General features: G+C 41.3%; 3 protein-coding genes across 8 annotated transcripts in view; all 3 read right to left on the bottom strand.

Annotated features, from left to right (window-relative positions):
* Positions 1-2,264, bottom strand: part of rab11fip3 (RAB11 family interacting protein 3 (class II)) — a 47,901-nt gene extending 45,637 nt beyond the window's left edge. Inside the window, exons 1-2 of the mRNA XM_036534488.1 lie at positions 2,038-2,264; positions 573-1,611 (exon numbers count right to left, since the gene is read on the bottom strand). Of these exons, the coding sequence (XP_036390381.1) occupies positions 573-1,611; positions 2,038-2,264 (1,266 nt within the window). The remainder of the gene's footprint in view (positions 1-572; positions 1,612-2,037) is intronic.
* A 2,564-nt stretch (positions 2,265-4,828) lies between these two features.
* decr2 (2,4-dienoyl CoA reductase 2, peroxisomal) lies at positions 4,829-9,853 on the bottom strand. Of its 6 annotated transcripts, none has more exons than XM_036539478.1 (10): positions 9,794-9,853; positions 9,239-9,346; positions 9,041-9,109; positions 8,886-8,937; positions 8,544-8,679; positions 7,575-7,699; positions 7,268-7,361; positions 7,016-7,120; positions 6,520-6,766; positions 4,829-5,262 (listed from the first exon to the last, which is right to left on the bottom strand). In XM_036539478.1, exons 1-9 carry the CDS (start codon positions 9,847-9,849, stop codon positions 6,546-6,548), a joined length of 966 nt encoding a protein of 321 aa, XP_036395371.1. In that variant the 5' UTR covers positions 9,850-9,853; the 3' UTR covers positions 4,829-5,262; positions 6,520-6,545. The 6 variants fall into 6 exon arrangements, with proteins under 6 accessions (XP_036395371.1, XP_036395361.1, XP_036395380.1 ...); XM_036539468.1 differs by having other exon boundaries at positions 4,830-5,262; positions 6,578-6,766; XM_036539487.1 differs by having other exon boundaries at positions 4,831-5,262; positions 6,578-6,766; positions 9,239-9,349; positions 9,794-9,846.
* Positions 9,854-12,230: 2,377 nt separating this feature from the next.
* LOC118781378 (nucleoside diphosphate kinase-like) lies at positions 12,231-16,504 on the bottom strand. The gene is made up of 5 exons (XM_036534424.1): positions 16,178-16,504; positions 13,701-13,831; positions 13,293-13,394; positions 12,512-12,624; positions 12,231-12,351 (listed from the first exon to the last, which is right to left on the bottom strand). Exons 1-5 carry the CDS (start codon positions 16,341-16,343, stop codon positions 12,231-12,233), a joined length of 633 nt encoding a protein of 210 aa, XP_036390317.1. The 5' UTR covers positions 16,344-16,504.
* Between the last annotated feature and the right edge of the window lie 1,587 nt (positions 16,505-18,091).

Raw genomic sequence — 18,091 nt, 5'->3', positions numbered from 1 at the left:
TACGCCTGTCCTGAGCTATTGCTGTGAAGTGTGGAAATATGAATCACTTGTGATCAAATGAAATACAAGGAAAATTAGAGTTAAAGTATTAAGCAACTGTACATAGTCTTGTGTGAAAAACCTGTGGGGAAAAGTTTTTCTATGATATTCCATTACCTTATCCTTGTCTTTCAGGCTGCAACTGAAGTTGATAGAGTACCAACCACTGTATACTGGACATTTCAGAACTCTAACAGCCAAGGCTTCGATGACAAAATAATGCTGTTAAGCTTTTCAAGCTACTTTGCGAGAAACCGATTTTCAAGGTTTTACAGCTAATATGAAAGCAATAATACCTGATATTGTGGTTAACAAAAGGCAATGCCAGCTTCTGACAAATGTAGTCCACCACCACTTAAAAGCAGAAATGAACTGGTATCATAACTTAACCAAAGCCATTCAGACAGTACTTTCAAAAACAACCCCCCTCTGCTCAAATGGTGTTGTGGGATGACGGAAGTGACGGAAACCTGTCGGTCACATTTACGGATAAGCTAATATAACAAACAGAAACAAAGAGGGCATAACCTCACCTGTTCAGCCCCATAGGCTGTGGCAAACTGTACAAACTCCTCAATGCGCACAAACCCATCACTGTCCTGGTCCAGGACATCAAACACAGCCTTCAAAGAGGACAGGTCTTCCTCCCTCTGAGAAACACTGCCGCCCATTGGCAGAGAGGTAGATGCCCCCACCTCTGATAGTGAGAGCCCTTCAATTGTCTGTCCATTAGTCCACAAACTGCCAGAGCTGCTGTCCAACTCAGGCTCTAGACTATTGGGGCAGTCCCATCTTGGACTAGCTGCGTCCAAGTTAGGCTCTGCTTCTCCACTCCTCCCACAGTGCTCCACACCAGGAGGCCTTTCCTGGAGCATACCCTCAGGGGGTTTCGGGTCCAGAGTTTCCTTCTCGCGCATTGCATCAGCTGTCAAGCTGCTATCTGCAGTCAGCTCTTCATATCCCTCTGCTTTAGTTAAAGCTAGAAAATCTTTTTCTTCCATTGACTCTACAGAAAAGCTCTGATCCGGGCCCTTGCTGTCAAGCGGATCATCCTGGTTTGGGGCATCTCCATCTGGGAAGAGTTTAGTAGTCTGAGCTTCCGTCAACTGAGGGTGGAACCCGGGGAGATGGCAGTCACCCTCACAGCTCTGCTCGGGGGACAAACTACTGGTTGGAGTATCCACGGGAATGTTCTGCTCAACAACCTCCACAGGCTGGCTCAGGCGCACCTCTTCAGGGCTGTGTGTGGCGTGATGTTCGAGGCTAAGGCTGCCGTCAGCGTGAGAGCTTGCCCTTTCCCATAAGAGCTCAGATGCTTCCTGTACCTCCAGCGGCTCATGATGGTCGTCAGAGCTGTTGACGTGCGAGAGGCTGCTCAGGTAGCTCTCAGGTGAACTCTCAGGGATAGCATTACGCACTGTGAGCGGATCCCTCAGTGCCTCTAAGAATAAACCTTTGTCCTCGGTTTCAGATGACACCATCTCCAGCCCGTGTGACAAGGGACTGAGGCCGCTCCCTTCACAGCATAGCAGGAAAGATGGTTCCTCGCTGGCACCCTGCAGGCTGGGCTCACTGATAGGGCAGGCAGCTAAGGAGGAGGAGGCATAGTCTGGATACAACAAATTTTCCAGTAAAGATAAATCCCCCTTATTAGAATCTTGAGACCCAGCCAAAGCCTGCACAGAAGGAGGAGTTTTGCTAAAATCAGTAAGCTCCCCTAGGTTGCTGTGAGGATTCATCAACTCCACGGGTACTTTCTGGTGGCAACTTTGTGCCGGAATAGATAAATCCCCCCTGCTAGAAATCAGGGGCTCTGCCAAAACCTGGACAGGAGAGTCCCTAAAATCAATATGTTCATTTGGACTGATCTGGAGATTTGATATCTCAGCAGGTTCACTCTGATGATAATGTGAGGATCCAGCTGAATGACTCTCCCAATGCAGCACAGGGTGTTCTGACCCTTTGTCCCAGGGCATGATCTGGTCAACACCTGTGTACCTTGAGTTCCGGAAGAGGTTGTCTAGATTTAAGGCATTTTCCAGATTAAGTGACACCAACCCCTCCTCCGCCTCTCGGAAATCCAGGTCTGACTCCAGGCATTCTTTGGTCCCCTTGGGCAAAGTAGCCCCTTTGTCTGGATCCAAGAAAAGGAATCCCAAAGATGGCTTCTGCTCCAACTCCCATTCTGAATGCCCACCAGGGCTGGACAGCAGGACTTGCTCCATTTCGCTTTTATTTCCTGAGGCAATTTGAAAATCCTATTCACTTGAAAAAAGGCAAAGGTGGAGAGCCATCATTCCAGGTACGCTTGAATAAAAGTTCTCGTTATTCCCTTTCAACTGAAACTAGCTAAAAATTGCACTGATGGGTGCAAAACGGTTCATTACTGAAGTCCAAAGGCATTCCTGGATTTCAGTAAAGCCCCCTCAGACTGCGTGAGTCCTCATTTTCATAACGTTCCTGACAATCTTTAAAAAAACACTACTGTTTGTGTTACTTAGCAAGTTAAGTTATTCTTTTCGCATAACGTTAACGTTAGACACAAACATCTGTCCGGTTAAGCACGTTAGCTTCTGTTCTGTATCTAAACGACTTAGATTTTCTTGAATATTAAAAACGCTATTAAGAAACATACTATTAACTTTACTTTAAGGTGACTTGTGGCTATCTACGTAGCCGATGATCAAACTGGATTCTAAGGCGTTTTTATCCATCGCGACTATGGTTTTTTAAGATACTAAACGTTAGCTCTCCGAGTTATGTAAATCACATTTTCAAAACGGTGTAGTCACAACGCGCTACGACCACTACACAGGCTAAAAGCAGACAATTTTCATGTAGCCGGAATTTTGTTTTGATTTCATTCGCGACAGGTAAGTTTTGACCCGCAACAGCGTTACACCTGACAGTGCATTTCCACTTAGAAGCAGACTAAAAAGATAGCGGAATGGCCCTGACGGTTGCTAAGCACCACAAGTGGTATGTAAACCCAAGACGTCAGTTAGCGATCTACAATCTCCGGCGGAGTTCAAGAATTCACACTTTAATGAGCTCAGCCAATTAGCAATAGCTAAATCAACATTTTGGCCCTCTCTTCGTGGCAAACTACCCAGCTAGCTAGCAAGCAAAATCCGTAGCTAGCTAGCTAAGGTTTCTCTTTCTTTGCCTGCTGCCACCGATAAAAATCCCATACTGCCAAGCAACTCAAGCTAGCTCGCTAACTGGCCAGCTTGCTTACTTGTACTATAGTCTATAATGGAAGTGTCTACCTAAGTTAAAAAGACAAGACGAAGTCCGGACAAGGTATTAGCGAACATATTCGGCATTCAAAAGACTCGCGTTTCCGCCGCTAAGAGACCTCGTAAACGATTATCGTGTAGCTAACTAAATAGCGACTGATACAAAGCTAGCCAGCTAACTAATTTTTGCTTTCCTTGACGTTAAGGCTAACTAAATAGCTATATTCGATACAAGCAACCCGAAGCAAATCGATGTTCTCCTTCATTGTTTGTCTCTGCCATCTCCTCCTTGAAGAAGAACAGAGAGTTTTCAGTGCTCCCTTCTACCGTCTGCACCTCTTTCTGTTTATTTTCACGGGTATTCTGTTTCTCCTACTCAGCCCTCTCCTCAAAGCGCCCCTAACTAAGAGGACTTGAACGAGCCACCTGTACTGATGACTAACTTCAGCTATTCTATTAGCTATCATGAGAAACTGTTGTACTTTTTCCGTAATCCCTTCAGTAGCGAGTGACCCTTTCTTGGTGAAAATCTTCAAAAATTACTGATGCGGATGGTACCGTTCATCTTGATAGGAGGATCCCTACATTCCAAATGATGGTTCCGACCACATACCCATCGCTCTTTCTCGCTCTCATCAGCAACTGCTCTGCCATAACCAGCCGCATTCAGAGCAAACGTCACTAGATGCACAGTACGCAGGCGCAATGAGCACGCCGCAGTGTGTTGATGCTTGTACGACAAACCGACTGGTCTCGAAACATTTTAAAGGAGCCCGGGGACAGGATACCATTTAGTGGGCTGCATTATTTCGCCGGTTTTCTGAGTTGTCTAACTGAATGCCGCAGCTACCATCAGCAATATCAACATCAAACATAGTGATGAGTTATGTCTGGCAATAGTCTTATAGATAACAATGACAACAATAAGTTAGGCTGTCCCATCAGATTTTACTAAAACGTACTTGCAAGCAAGATCGTGTGTTCGTTTGAAGGGGAAAGTATTCTGTGCACTGGTGCCCCCATGTGGAAGAATTGTTTTTGATCCGTTGAACTGGTAAATTAAGAAGAAATAAGACTGTCGCGCACCCCCCCCCCCCCCCCCCCGAAAAATACAATTACAGTAAAATGTCAAGAACCTACATGAGTCCTCAGTCGAAGGCATATCGTAGATTCGCGTGTGCTAATAATTACAAGTAATTACAAAAGCCAGCTAGGCCATTCCTGATATACAACTTTTGCGTTTTCCACTTTTTATTTATTGAAAACTTGCTCTATGAAAAGAGACACCACAGAAAATCCTTCAACCACGATGACTTTTAGAGAAACGACGAGGAGCAATCTAAACAGGGGCTCACATTATTCCACTGGTAACTAGTGTGATTATAAAATGTTCATTTAGATAATTTCATAATTTCCCCCCACATTATTTTAGACTAAAGCTATAAAATAAGTGCTTCACTCACCTTTAGAGTATGTATCTTCATGTTGAACATAAAAATAAACCAAACTCCTTTTCAAGCTCATTAGCAAATGTTCAGTCAAATGTTTATTATGTTTTCCAGAATATTGTTCTAAATGAAAGATGAGATACAGTGATAAATTCACACTAAAATGAATAAACACATAAACAATAACATGTTATTCAGGACCATACGATGACACAATATAAACAGAAACATGTCAAATTGGAAATGATGTTTCACAAACTAAGCATGAATATGTTTGATCCCTGGGGAGGGAGGGGTCAACACAGATGATCAAAGTGGTGTGCCAAGTTAAGTCTCTGATCATAACTAAACTGTTTGAATATGGTCCTGTCTGTGGCCAGTTTATCTTTCTTCACCCTGTCCCTTATTATCTGTGATAGCCTAAATCACACTCAGACAGATCCATCCATTTGAAGTTACAGAAGATGCCATTTCAGATGCTGTAACTTCATCTTCAGAATGCTACTTGTCTCTCTTCAATCCAGCTGACCAGTAATCTAGAATAAAACAGTGAAAATAATAGTGAAAACTGTGAAATTATATCCTGTACATAACAGAACCATAACAAATAAAACACAGTCAAGAATATTGAGTCTATGAAATTTAACACTACTTTATATTGTAGCAACCATAACACATGTCTATAACCTCATTTTCTTCAAGACACAAGATGTAGGTAGCACAGAGTTTCAATTTAATGAGCTGTTGGTCTGGGCAAAATAATCCACCTCAACCATAATCATCTACTCCTAATTCCTTTATGTAATTTCTAACATCACAAAAAATTGGACACAGACTAATCCCACATAACTAATCTTTTTGGAATCACCCCCTCCCATAGCCCTCCAGTTTGGCCACATTTTACACCTTAAAACACAACTCATTTCATTCTTATTTTGAATTTACTTTGCTGTTTGAAACAGGCTTTTTAAAAGTTGGTGAGATGAAACAGTTAAAAAAACAGTTTTATTTGTGTCCAAATCCAATAATTCATTAGGTGCCCCAAATCAAAGAAATCTCCATTAGTTTCTCATTTTCTGTGTCAACACACATTTCCCCATTCCAGGAAGTCAGAAGTGAATGGATACTGAGCTCTGACACCTACCAACATGTCAGTGTTTTAAACAATCCCACAATGAGCCTTAACACAATGCTTAGGTGGCTGTCTTGGATTAATTAATGCATTTATATTTTTACAGGGATGTTATTATTTTGTAAGATTTTGGATGAAATTCACAGTAATCCCTTCAACTTTGCTGTTCTCTGCCTCTAATACACAAGAAAGTAGAGGTAACTCAACCCTCTTCTGGCCTCAAAGACATTTACATTGCTGTCACTTAGCAGATGCTCTAATCCAGAGCGATTTACATAGCACATCTAATAAAGTTGCATGAGAAGTTGCCCACACTATGAGATGTTGATAACTACAGAATTGTTTGCAGAACCATGGAAGAACGTCATTTTAGCAATATTTATTTTTTGAAACAAATATACAGACTCTTTGGTGTAGAATCCTACAATAGCAAATGTGAAAACATACATTTTTGCACAGTGTAATCGCATTATAATTAAAGTTTTAAAAAATGCCAGAGGGGAGCTGAAGAGGATCCACAGTAATCCTGTCTACATGATGATCTATTACCCAGTCCATCCCAAGGTGAAAAAAACATCTCCACAACAGCCCTTTCAAAGTCTCCTCTCCCTCCAGCGCTGCTCAGCACTGCCCAATCTCTCTCCTCTCCTCTTCTACACACCTGGGATGGGCGAGGAGTCAGAAGAGTCAGAGTTTAGCAGATTGGGAGGAGGCTATACCCAGGAGCGCAGTTAAGTTGTTGGCAGATGTGAGCCAGCTTCCCCCGTCAGCCACCAGGCACGCGCCTGTCACGTAGGAGGAGGCGCGGCTGGCCAGGAACAGCACCCCGTGGGCCATCTCCGTTTTATTCCCTGCCCGTTGCAGCGGAATGGTCTGGAACACACCGCTGGTCTCCGCACTCAGACCACCTGAGGTTGAAGGAAAAGGGGTGGTGGGGTGGGGGGGTGAGGCAAGGATGGGGAGAGGTGCAGAAGTAAGAGCGCATCAGCCAGAAGGTTAAAGAAGAGCCAGAGAGGAAAATCAAATCAGAGGAACTGGTGGCTAATAAAACTGAACAGGTCAGAGTAATCACCCCTAATGACTTCTATGCATTCCCACAAGATTTACTGATCACATCCTTCAGGTGACCCCTTGCATATGTGTCCTTCACCCCGTACCCAGCCTGCGGTATCCCTCTGTGCCTGAAATTGGTCCAGGAGCTAAGGTGTTGACACGAACGCCACTTGGTCCCCATTCCACTGCAAGGTGTCTCGTCATGGCATCTGTGCCATAGAGAGAGAGGGAAAAGAAAGACAGAGAGAATGTAGGAGAGAAAGGCACATTATTGGCCTTCTGTGCAAAGTAGAAATATAAAAACTTGATGGGAAACATCATGCATTTTAAGATGGATTGCCTCACGCATGTCTCACCATTGGCAGCCTTAGCAGACCCAGCATGTACCTGGAGGGCCTGTCCCTTGTAGCCCAGTGTAGCCGAGATATTTACAATGGATCCTCCGTGATCCTGTGCAAGACAGAAACAAAAACAATTTATGTAACCAGACATATCCAACATGAGCAATTAGGAACAAGCCATCTTAGTTTAAGGGAAGATATAGCAAATTATGAAACATTCATCGTTATCTGCCATTCAAATGCAAACTGCTTTACTTATGTTGTGCCCTCAGTTCATGGAACATCATCAGTGCAACTGGCAGCATGTGCTACTATACTATACCTTGAACCACCTCTCATAGACCACCTTGCTTGCATTGAATGTACCCATGGTGTCAATCTCTATCACTGTCTTAAAGGCATTGAAGGACAGTGAAGTGGCAGGGCACAAGAAGTTACCAGCAGCATCTGAAAGAATGAAATGGGATTCTAAACTTCTCTGTGGTGCATGAACATGTGTAACAAGACAATCACACCAAAGTGATCAAACAAGTGGATGACAGTAACTGCAAAAGGGAATAATAGTCTATATATAAGGAAATCAGGTAAACAAGGTTATAGTTAACTGCTGGCATGAAACAAGGCCTGCTTGGTTAAGAGTTAAGGAGTAGGAAAGAAGCACAAGCTACTATTTAAAGACATATGTCTTTTGGAGATGACTAAGGATAACAGGAAGGAAGTCTAATATGGTCAGGCAACTCACTCAGAATCTAAGAAAAGCATTGATGTTAACATGAAGAGGAATGAATCGTTAAAAAGATACCCACAGAGAAAAGGAAGAATTGACAGACTGATGATAAAGACGAATACACCACCTATCTTCACATTTCTCCTGTACTTTCACCTTTCTTCTAAGCAATAAAAAAAGAGCAATACTCAGTGAGTGAAGATTTAAATGTGTGATAAATAAGTCGACTGCGATAATGTTTAAAACAAGTTATTTAGTTAAACTTTTCCTACTGATAGCAAGACCAGGCTTCCAAAGTTCCATTCCAATGTCACTTAATCTACCAAGCCAGCACACTGACAGACAACACATACCCATTGTGTGATACAGGCATCACGTCTAACTACAGCACACACAAGAACTTTCTTCCACAAAGCCAAATGTCACACAGGAGTTTCAAATGATTGGTTATAAAATAAATTACAGAAAGCTAATACTATTTTCCAGCCTGAAGAACCACAGAGCATGTATGGAGGTGCACTGAACTCTTCTGATCTGTACTGTGCAACTCATTGGGGTACATACTGTTGATGAGGATGTCAATTCTTCCAAACTCTTTCAGTGTCTCCTCTACAGCGGCGGAAATAGTTTCTGGCTGCCGGACATCCACGGCCACTGCCAGGCAGCGGCGCCCAGTGGCAGCAATCAGCTTCTTAGAAGCCTGAAAAGAAACAGAAAATATGAAAGTCTAAGATCACAGTACAAAACAGCAAATGAACTTGAATATTACATACTGTGTGTAATTGGCCTGATAATTTTGTCAAAAGCTTGTCTGACCCACTTATCCAGGTTTACATACACCTTCAATTTCACCATTCTATCTATCTGAATGCATGTATGAATGAATGAATGAATCATCTTAAATACCTCAGTGAGCCGCTCCAGATTCCGACTACCAATCACTATATCACAGCCATGCCTGAAAGAGCAGTGAACTAGGTGAAACAGGTACTTTACACTAGGACTGTGCAAAAACAGTAGTGTGTCTTCATTAAGCACACTTAAGTAAAATGTACAGTTACCTCATGAACACTTCAGCAATACGAAATCCAATTCCAGATCCGCCGCCAGTTATAATAGCCACTTTGTCCCTGTAACCAAAAGAACTGTTACTGGTAAACCCATATTTAGAGCGTATTCCTTGCAGAGACGTAGTCGTTACAGGATTTGTCAATGGGAACGGAGCTGGGACGGAATACGGTATCATTGGTTTGACTTACTTGAGTAGATCCGGACTGTAAATATAGGTATAAGAGGTCATGCAGTCGTCCGTTTCCACGTCTTCGGGCAACTCCGAGGTCTTCGGATGTTCTTCTGCCATCCTCCCGCTGCTGCCAAGCGAAACAATGTGTCTGACCATTTCAAATGTAACTTTTGCAATATTTGCCCAAATATTTACGTGGCACTTTGCTAAACAGCGAATATACTAGCCGTGCGCGTAGGCCAATACATCATTGCAAAACAGTTACATAATATTTATAATAAAGACTAAGCTACACAACAGAACATTGTGCCTGCAAACCTGAGCCACCGTTAGCTAACTATCGATACTTGCTATGCTCTTGTTCGACGAATATGCAGCTAACTATGTAGCTAACATTGATAACTTCAGTCTTTGCTTTCCCCACATGAAGATAGTTAAGATAGTTAGACTGAGTAGCTAGCTACCACAGAAATAAAACAAAGACAAACCATAACGAACCCGTTGTATAATGAACGATATATTCAGCAAATGTATGTTCGAAACTAAATGTGCGAGTTAATTTTGACATTACCTTATCACCACAGGACTTTGCTCTTTTACATGCTGCGTTTTCTGACACTCATGCATGTTGGGAAATGTATTACAAAATTCATTTCTCGGTGCATTGTGGGTGTTGTGGTTTTCACTACGCCTAAAAAAATACAGGACTGGACGATAATTCTTTGACCGGGGCAGGGACTTTAAAAAGTGTATGTGGATTATTTTTCCTTACAGTAAGCACACCACACAAAACACTCCACAGTCATGGTTTAATATTTCATCTACAATAGTTAATAATAGGTAATAATAACAACAATAATAATTGATTATATTTATATAGTGCCTTTCATTTATTTCAGATTCACAGTGAGGGAGAGGTAAATCACTTCAGTTACCACTGATGTGAAGTATCCACTTGCTCTGCTAACATTTCAGAGCAAGTGTCACATATAGCATCTTTATCTGGAGGCACTTAACAGTGAGGAGGCCTTGTATGACAAATGTTGTCATTAAAGGTTGGGCAATTGATGGACTTTGTTATTCATTTGTTTCAGTTGTTTTAGTTCAAATTCCACAGCTACAATTCTACAGCTGTAATACTTAATATTTAGTCCCTAATGACTAAACATGTGGTAAAAGATAAGCACATTAAAAACTAACCAGTCATACATGTTGCATGCTGAATATAAGATGAGGCTGTACGTTAATCAACCTCCATCATTTACTTGAGAAAGACAGCTCTGTCTAAACACAGGCTGACATGGATCTGAGCTACAATTCAAATAGCTGTAGCCAGAGATGAAAATAATTTCTTTAAATTTCAGTTAGATTTGCTATAAAACTGCAAAATACACATGTAGATAACAAACACACAATTCTGGGTTTCAGTTAGAATATTTTATTCAGAAAACATGCACACTACTTTGTCATAATTAAGGCAAAGAGTATCCAGCATTACCCACAGTATTGGTTCTTCATTTGGCACAGTTTAAGCAGCTAGGTCAGGGTAATACAGAGGTAAACCTGTAAGTTTCTCTTCCACTCAGACTTCAAGTTCCTCAGTAAGCAGGGAGTATGCCAGAAGCATGCCATGGAAGCTAAAATTCCTGTGTCTAGATAATGAACTTTTACCCATGCGGTCTTCACTAATGTCATTTTAAGGTTCATGAGATTCCATGAAAGACATCTGAATCAGGTATTAGTTGATGTGTGTTTACATTTGGGTAAATATTTATCCACACATGCAGCACTGAGGAAAGGGAAAGGCTTACTATTTTTGTTTCAACATGATCAAGTGTATTTACCTTGCTATTGTGATGGTTAACCTTCCCTCTCACATTAAATTGATAGTCACACAATCTGCAAGCTGTGCATGAACTCCTTTTTATGGAGCACAAGCAAAGTACATTTAAATCAAATAAAATGCATGTATTTATGTTATGAAAGGTGCATCTCCTCTCCACACATAAGAGTGTATGTTTGGGGTTTCAACAGAATTCAGTGGCATTTGACAGCTCTATTTATTTTGACCATGGAGGCTGACTTCATGCAAACCCTGACAAAGATATGATGACTGTATTGAAATTGATCAAGAGTACGCGTACAGAGTGAGCATTGGGAGATGAATGCCAAGAAACATTCAGGGAGAAATAAGGTACGAGAACATGAAATAACAATCAAAATCAGAGAAGGCAACTTGAACTAAAATGCCTTCAGTGATATGAAAAATGACATTAGTAACAAGTCCATATCCATAAGCGATGTAATAATGTGAAAAACATTCTGCACAGAATTACAAAAGAATAAACAGGTTAACTCTCTTTCTACTCTTTCTGTGATGGATTCATTGTGAGCACAGTGACAACCTGTAATAAGTTACCCGTTTGGCACACAGAAGCTGTGTGTAATTAAACCAGAAACTCATGTGCTGTTGTACTTTAACTGTATTTGTTTGTACAGCCTAGAAACCTTCACCACAGACTTTTTCTAGAGTCTAGTCTACTAGAGGGGTCAATTTTTCTCCTGGCCAAATATGAATTACTTGTGCCATTTGAAAATTCTTCACTAAAACCACACTGATGTTTTGAAACCTAAACACAAACAAGCTTGATAGGTCTTCCACTGTATGGTCTCCTGTGCACTGAAGCTCACTTCAAAATGGCAATTGAGAATTAGACTGATGAGCCACCCTTTGGTATATAAATACATATTAGTTTGTTAAATATGTGTTAAAATGTGTATTAAAAATGTGTATTAAACTGATATTTGGAGGACAAAACTGAAATGAACAATGTATGGAGGCAGATCCTGTCAATAATCACATTGGCAGCAAGCTAGGAACAAAAGCATTTTGTGTGCGACTGTCACAGCCTCTAGATAAATGCAGTGGGGACAGGACTGCAGGCACAAGCGGAATCATCAGTCTGACAGTAGTCTGGGGCGTCCCAGAAAAATGCAAGTAGAGGTAGTCATGATCTTGTTGTGCTGCTGTGGTCGCAGCAGTCCCAGTCTATTAACTCTGTGTGGTTGAACCACAGCTGGATCTCCCTCTGAGCACCCTCCACCGAGTCGCTGGCATGGACCACATTCCTACAGGAAGCAGAGCGGAAAGAGGCACAACCACATGAGAAAAGAGCTGGGAGTCCACCACCTGTCTAAAGCTCAACAGAGCAGGAAACAAAACATTTGCCTTATCTCAGAATGATTTCAGCTAGCATGGTCCAAAAAAAGATTGGGAGGGCAGAATTACCTGCTAACATGGATGCCGAAGTCCCCCCGGACAGTGCCAGGATGGGCCTCAGCTGGGTTGGTGCTCCCCACCATCATGCGGGATGTTTGGACAACATTGTGTCCCTCCCACACCTGCAAAGTGAGGCAGGGGAGACATTCAAAATCTACTGTGCAAATATTTATTAGTAATGCTGCCATGGAGTAGCAAGACAAACACTATTTGCAGTGGAAAGGGGTGAAGGGTGATAATCCGTCACTTAAAACTGATGATGACATTATCTCCATGAGAACCCTCTGTACTGTTTTTGTATGGCTATCTTGTACAGCATGATGTGAAAAAGAAGCCACACAGTGTGGACATTCTGGCATTTCAGTTTCAGAAAACAGCAAGACAAAACCAGATAATTTCTGGTTATTCATATTGTTTAAGGTGCTACCACAGAGGACTAACATCCATACAATTCAGGATCATTTGCCTACCTACCTGAAAAGAAACTCTTCTAAAGCTTGACCTTGGGGAGAGGTTGAAGGGGTACTTATTTACATTGGTTTTTGTTTGGTTGATGTTGGTTTGGTGATGGTTGTTGATTAATTGAGCTGTTGAATACAATACTGGTTGCACTTAATATTTCATGAGTTAATCTGCTGCAAGACTTATGTGAAAGAATTGTGTTGCTGGATGTGTGTTTTTGAGGTTACAGGGTCCTTCTGCCACTGGAATCTATAGGGCATTTTAAAAAGTGCAATTTCCTCTTTTACTGAGAATGTGCAATGTAATCATGTTCAGTGGGATCACTTACCATGATGACTAGAGGGCTGGAACTCATGTAGCACAGCAGATAAGGGAAGAAGTCTTTCTTCTTCAGTTCCTGGTAGTGCTGAGACAACAGGTCCTCTGAAGCCTGTGTAGGTGACTTGCAGAGTTACTCCCAGGACAACCTCATTGCCCCGAGCAGTCCCTATCAAAGCTTTATCATTACTAAAAGTGCCTGACACCTGCACTCTTTTCACACAGCATTCTACCTATCACACAGGGCACCAAGTTACCTACTGCCTCCAGTCAGAACATTACCTCTTGCCTCTAACTGTTAACCTCCAGCACCCCATGACCCCTGACCTCAACACAACTCTTTCACAATTCCACCCCTCCTTTGCGCAAAATCTCTCTATGTGGATCATCGCATACCTCAGCCATGGTCTTCACTCACCTTCAGCATCTTCAAGCCCACCAGCTTGAAGCCCCTTTGTTCAAAGCGCTGGACAATCTGACCCACTAGGCGGCGCTGTACCCCATCTGGCTTCACAGCAATCAGCGTGCGCTCTCTCACCCCTGTGATAGCTTCAGTGCATGAACAAGCACACACACACACATACACGCAGACAAATACAAACACAGATTTACACACACATTAAGATCAACATATGACATAATATGCCACCATATTCCTTGCTTTAATTTAATTATTCACAGTATTCAGGACATTTCTGTGACTAATGACTGACCTTGACTGAGTAAAGCCCTTAAAAAATTCTACTTTCATTACTATGGAATACAACAGTATGATGCAGTAGATCATCCATATTAATTTGTAATCATACTGCCAGCCTTTAGACACCAAGCAATAACAAAAAAGGAGTCACATTGTACATTAAGTGCTACTACATAAAGCATACATAAAGTCCACATAAGCACAGCATAGCACTCACAGTCAGTATTCCTAATTCATAGCGTTTGATACATGACATGTTATCACACACCATAACCAGTGTTAGGTAAAAATTAATGTCACCTTACATTGATACACTACTTTCCACAACTATGTCATAACAGTCCTGTGACATTCATTTCTAAATAATACATGTAATGACATGTGTTGCATAATTATCATGGATCATGCATAATGTGACTACCTAATGCAGCCATTATGTCATGCTTATGTAGGAATTATGCATGTTCTCTGAAGCTGGACTTAATATGCAGCATGACTAAAGAAATGTTAGCAATAATACCAAAGTGGTCACTCAGAGATTTAGAAGAAAAGTGTGTCTGGTTTTCTTTTTCTTTTTTTTTGCCTTCAAACAGGGGAGATTGCAAATTCTGGTTGGGGAACTGAGGCTTGTTGGAATACTGCACACATGCTTGATTGAGCGAGCCAGCACCATCCAGTCAGTCTTTTACCTCTGGCATACAACATTGCTCAGATCTAACTGAGCCATGGCGGAGGAGAATGGCATGATCACACATGTACATTTTGTTGGGGGGGGGGGCTCTGATTTTCATTTGGTTACTGTCTTGTTTCCCAAATTAAATTAGGGGGAACAGCCCCGGCAGTTGTTTCTGGTGTATCAGCTGATCTGGGGAGGATGCAACACGTGCTCACACGTGAACTGCCCTCTGCTCATCTGGCCAACACAAACACACACATAGCAGAGTCACATGCTGCTGGCACCTCACTGAACCTGCATCATGTCTTTGTTTATCTGTTCATGCTATAGCATTATTGTTATTGAGCGATACGCAGCACAAGACGGCCACAAGCTTAGCTAATGCGTACACTATTTAATTGTACTGGAAAGGGGTACGTCTTCACTCACGTTCCCAACGGTGTAAGGGAACCCCATTTTTACTATTTCGATAAATTAAAATCACTGGACATATAAGCTGATGCTTCTATGGTGCTACATCATAGTGAATGCCATCATTCGATGCAAGTGTAGTATTCCAGGTTTTATTACAATAAGCTAAAACGCCTGAAATAGGAGGGAAAATAAAACTGAGGCATGCCGTCTTAAATTAAGTCTCGCTAAATTGCTAGAAATCTATTTACAATTTCCCCGAGAACGAACCGCCACTAATTTCAGCGTGCTATGCAAGTCTCGTGAATGGGCTTCTGAAAAGGAACCGCTGACGCGCTCTGCGGTGAGAGATGGATTCCAGTGCACGTTTAAAGTCTTGAGTGTGGTCCAATCAACCAGCATCTCCATACTACAATGGCCACATCGTTATGGTTTATATTTACCATATAGGTAATATCAGGATTGTTTCTCTTTTCTTTGGTTATGGTGGATGCATTAATAAAACTGGATGCAGTAAAATAAAACACAAACATCAAAGACAAATAATATGATGTCAGTGTAAGAAATTTTCTTTTAGAAGGAAATAATCCCAGAGGCATCTGCACAAAGGGATTTCCGTGCGCACATGCTTTGAACTCTGCTAATGCGTGTTCTTGCTGTAGCCCTACTGCCATTTGTCCAAGACATGAGCGGTGTTGAAACAAATGATATGCACGTTACATGAATTCACCTAGTCCACAGAACACAGCAAAGCTGCCCATCTAAGACTGGTGAAAACCCATAGGGCTCGGTCAGAAGTTCCATACTATTATCACAATACATCACAAAATTAGACCACTATGTAGTAAATCAGAGAGGTTAACCTCACGAATTTATAGCTCCTTAAATATGGATGAAACATTACTCGTATTCGAAACCCGAATCTAAAATTTTTGAAATTCCAATGTGCTTTTTTCATAGTCGAAATGCTCACATACCTTGATTATTCCATGTGAAGAAATTCTTCCTCACAACAATAACGTTTAGACTCCAGTCCTTACGCGAAAACTATTCAACTTCAAGATAATAAAAACAAAATGATTAAATATGGGCTGTGGATGATACATACCTGACGATGTGCTGTAGTGACCGAAACCAAAGTTATTGCTGTGACAGTGATGGGTTTTGGTAGGACATCGCGCAGGGATAAAACTTTCTCTCCCCAACCATAAACCACACAGATTCCGCTGACCAAGTAAAAGAGGTCTTAGTAAACAAAGTTGGAACAGTACCATGTTCGAATATTGGCAGATGGACAGCAACGCTTATGTGTCCTCCAGCTGGAAATGATGAATGAACTCTATTCAAATTAAATTATTCTACAAGAGTTGTCTCCTTCCTCTGTTCTCCTTTCGTACTCTGTTAAGGTTGCTTGTTTGACATCCTAATTTTTAACATACAACGTCCATCAAAAACCTCATGTTGACCGGCGTGTTGTCAACAACCCCACCTCTTCTGGAAAGCGCAACTTTGCAAGGTAGTTACGGGTAATTAACTCCTGAGTAGCCAGGGTTCCAATAACAAACGAGCAGACCCCCGGGAGTTTTGTTAATGGCACGTGTATTTCATCACGTAGACATTCAGCTGCGTGGTCAGTGGACAAGTTATATCAACCGACAGATGTGTAATTCAAAGAGTGGCATCTTTTAGCTACTTTTGCATGTGATTATTCAAATTTACATTTCCAAGCACATTACAACTGTAGTCTTCGAGCTATATATTGTACAATACACGCCGTTATTCCTTCTATGTCTTATATGCAACATTTCAACCTCAGCGGTAAAACACCGCTATTGTATTATAAAAGAGAAGTTGGAAAAAAACACCAAGCACCAGTTGCCTGCCTTGTTTTTGGAGAAATAAGTTGTGACACATTCCTTCACATTTGTAATGTTACACTTCCTCCAGTATATGTCAACAGGATCATCATGGGGTACATAAGAAAAATGAAATGGGTGGTGGATGTGTGCAGTGTGATCACAGAAGGGCATACATGCACACATTTTTGGTAAGCACTAACAGGTTGAGGAATCCCACCATCCTCCTACCTAGATAAACATGTTATTTCAAGTCAACATAACAACAGGTCATTTACCTCAGTGTCAAGGCCAATAATGGACAATCAAACTAGGTGAAGAGGACAAAATAAAACCGTGCACACTAGGTTGTCTCTGGATGGCCTTTGATCCATCTGTTGATTAAAAATCCCAAATCCAGTCCCAACAGGGTCTTAGATGTGACCACTTTTGTAATAGGCCTAACAGTAGAAAAATCAAAACAGTCAATAATACATGATCCACCTGATTTTTTTTTTTTTTTTTTTTTGGGGGGGGGGGGGGGGGGGGGGGGTCTCATCGATACACTTAACGATACACTTAATGAATCAATGAAAAAGTGCAATTCATGAATGCATGCAATGCATTTAAACATTTCAGTTATTTAACGCTGGTATTTCGAAATCCTTTTTCTCTTTTACAAGACTAACTGGCCTAACCTTCTTGTTTTACTGTTCCAGTATCCTCTTACTCTTCATTTATTCAATACTCCATTGTCATAATCTTTTAGTTTTATTCTTTTTTTGTTTGTTTTTTGTTTTTACTTTCATATGATTCTCATTTCAAAGTTTTAGAGTTTCAAACTTACATTGTCTAGTTTGTATTGACAACCCCGGTTCTAAAATAATTTAAATTGATATTCTAATTCACCTATCCTCACTGCAGAAAAGCCAAGAAAAAGCTAATTAAATTCAGAGTGGAGTATGTCACTTTCATTTGCATAGGAAACAGGTGTGATTATATTCACCCAAGGGGACTTCAGATATTCTAGAGTGCAACATTGACAAAAGTTGTTTCTACTGTGACAATTCATTCATTCAATTCAAAAATACATTTTATTGAAGAATTCACGTTTCATTCACATGTTTGGCATTTTATACATACATGTGTACTAAGAGTGCAATGAAGGGAAACCAAGAATAATATTG

The sequence above is a fragment of the Megalops cyprinoides genome, chromosome 1 (assembly GCF_013368585.1).
Source record: "Megalops cyprinoides isolate fMegCyp1 chromosome 1, fMegCyp1.pri, whole genome shotgun sequence".
NCBI lineage: Eukaryota > Metazoa > Chordata > Actinopteri > Elopiformes > Megalopidae > Megalops > Megalops cyprinoides.
This window is presented reverse-complemented; position numbering and strand designations above follow the sequence as displayed.

Excerpts from the sequence above, each read along its gene's own strand:
- LOC118781378 (XM_036534424.1), bottom strand. The coding sequence starts at position 16,343 with ATGGTACTGTTCCAACTTTGTTTACTAAGACCTCTTTTACTTGGTCAG. Across the intron at positions 13,832-16,177 it reads TCACTACAGCACATCGTCAG|CTATCACAGGGGTGAGAGAG; the intron begins GTATGTATCATC and ends CATGCACTGAAG. Across the intron at positions 12,352-12,511 it reads TTCGGCATCCATGTTAGCAG|GAATGTGGTCCATGCCAGCG; the intron begins GTAATTCTGCCC and ends TGCTTCCTGTAG.
- decr2 (XM_036539468.1), bottom strand. The coding sequence starts at position 9,849 with ATGCATGAGTGTCAGAAAACGCAGCATGTAAAAGAGCAAAGTCCTGTG. Across the intron at positions 8,680-8,885 it reads ATCTGGAGCGGCTCACTGAG|GCTTCTAAGAAGCTGATTGC; the intron begins GTATTTAAGATG and ends GTTTCTTTTCAG. Across the intron at positions 6,767-7,015 it reads AGAGGGATACCGCAGGCTGG|GTGGTCTGAGTGCGGAGACC; the intron begins GTACGGGGTGAA and ends CTTCAACCTCAG.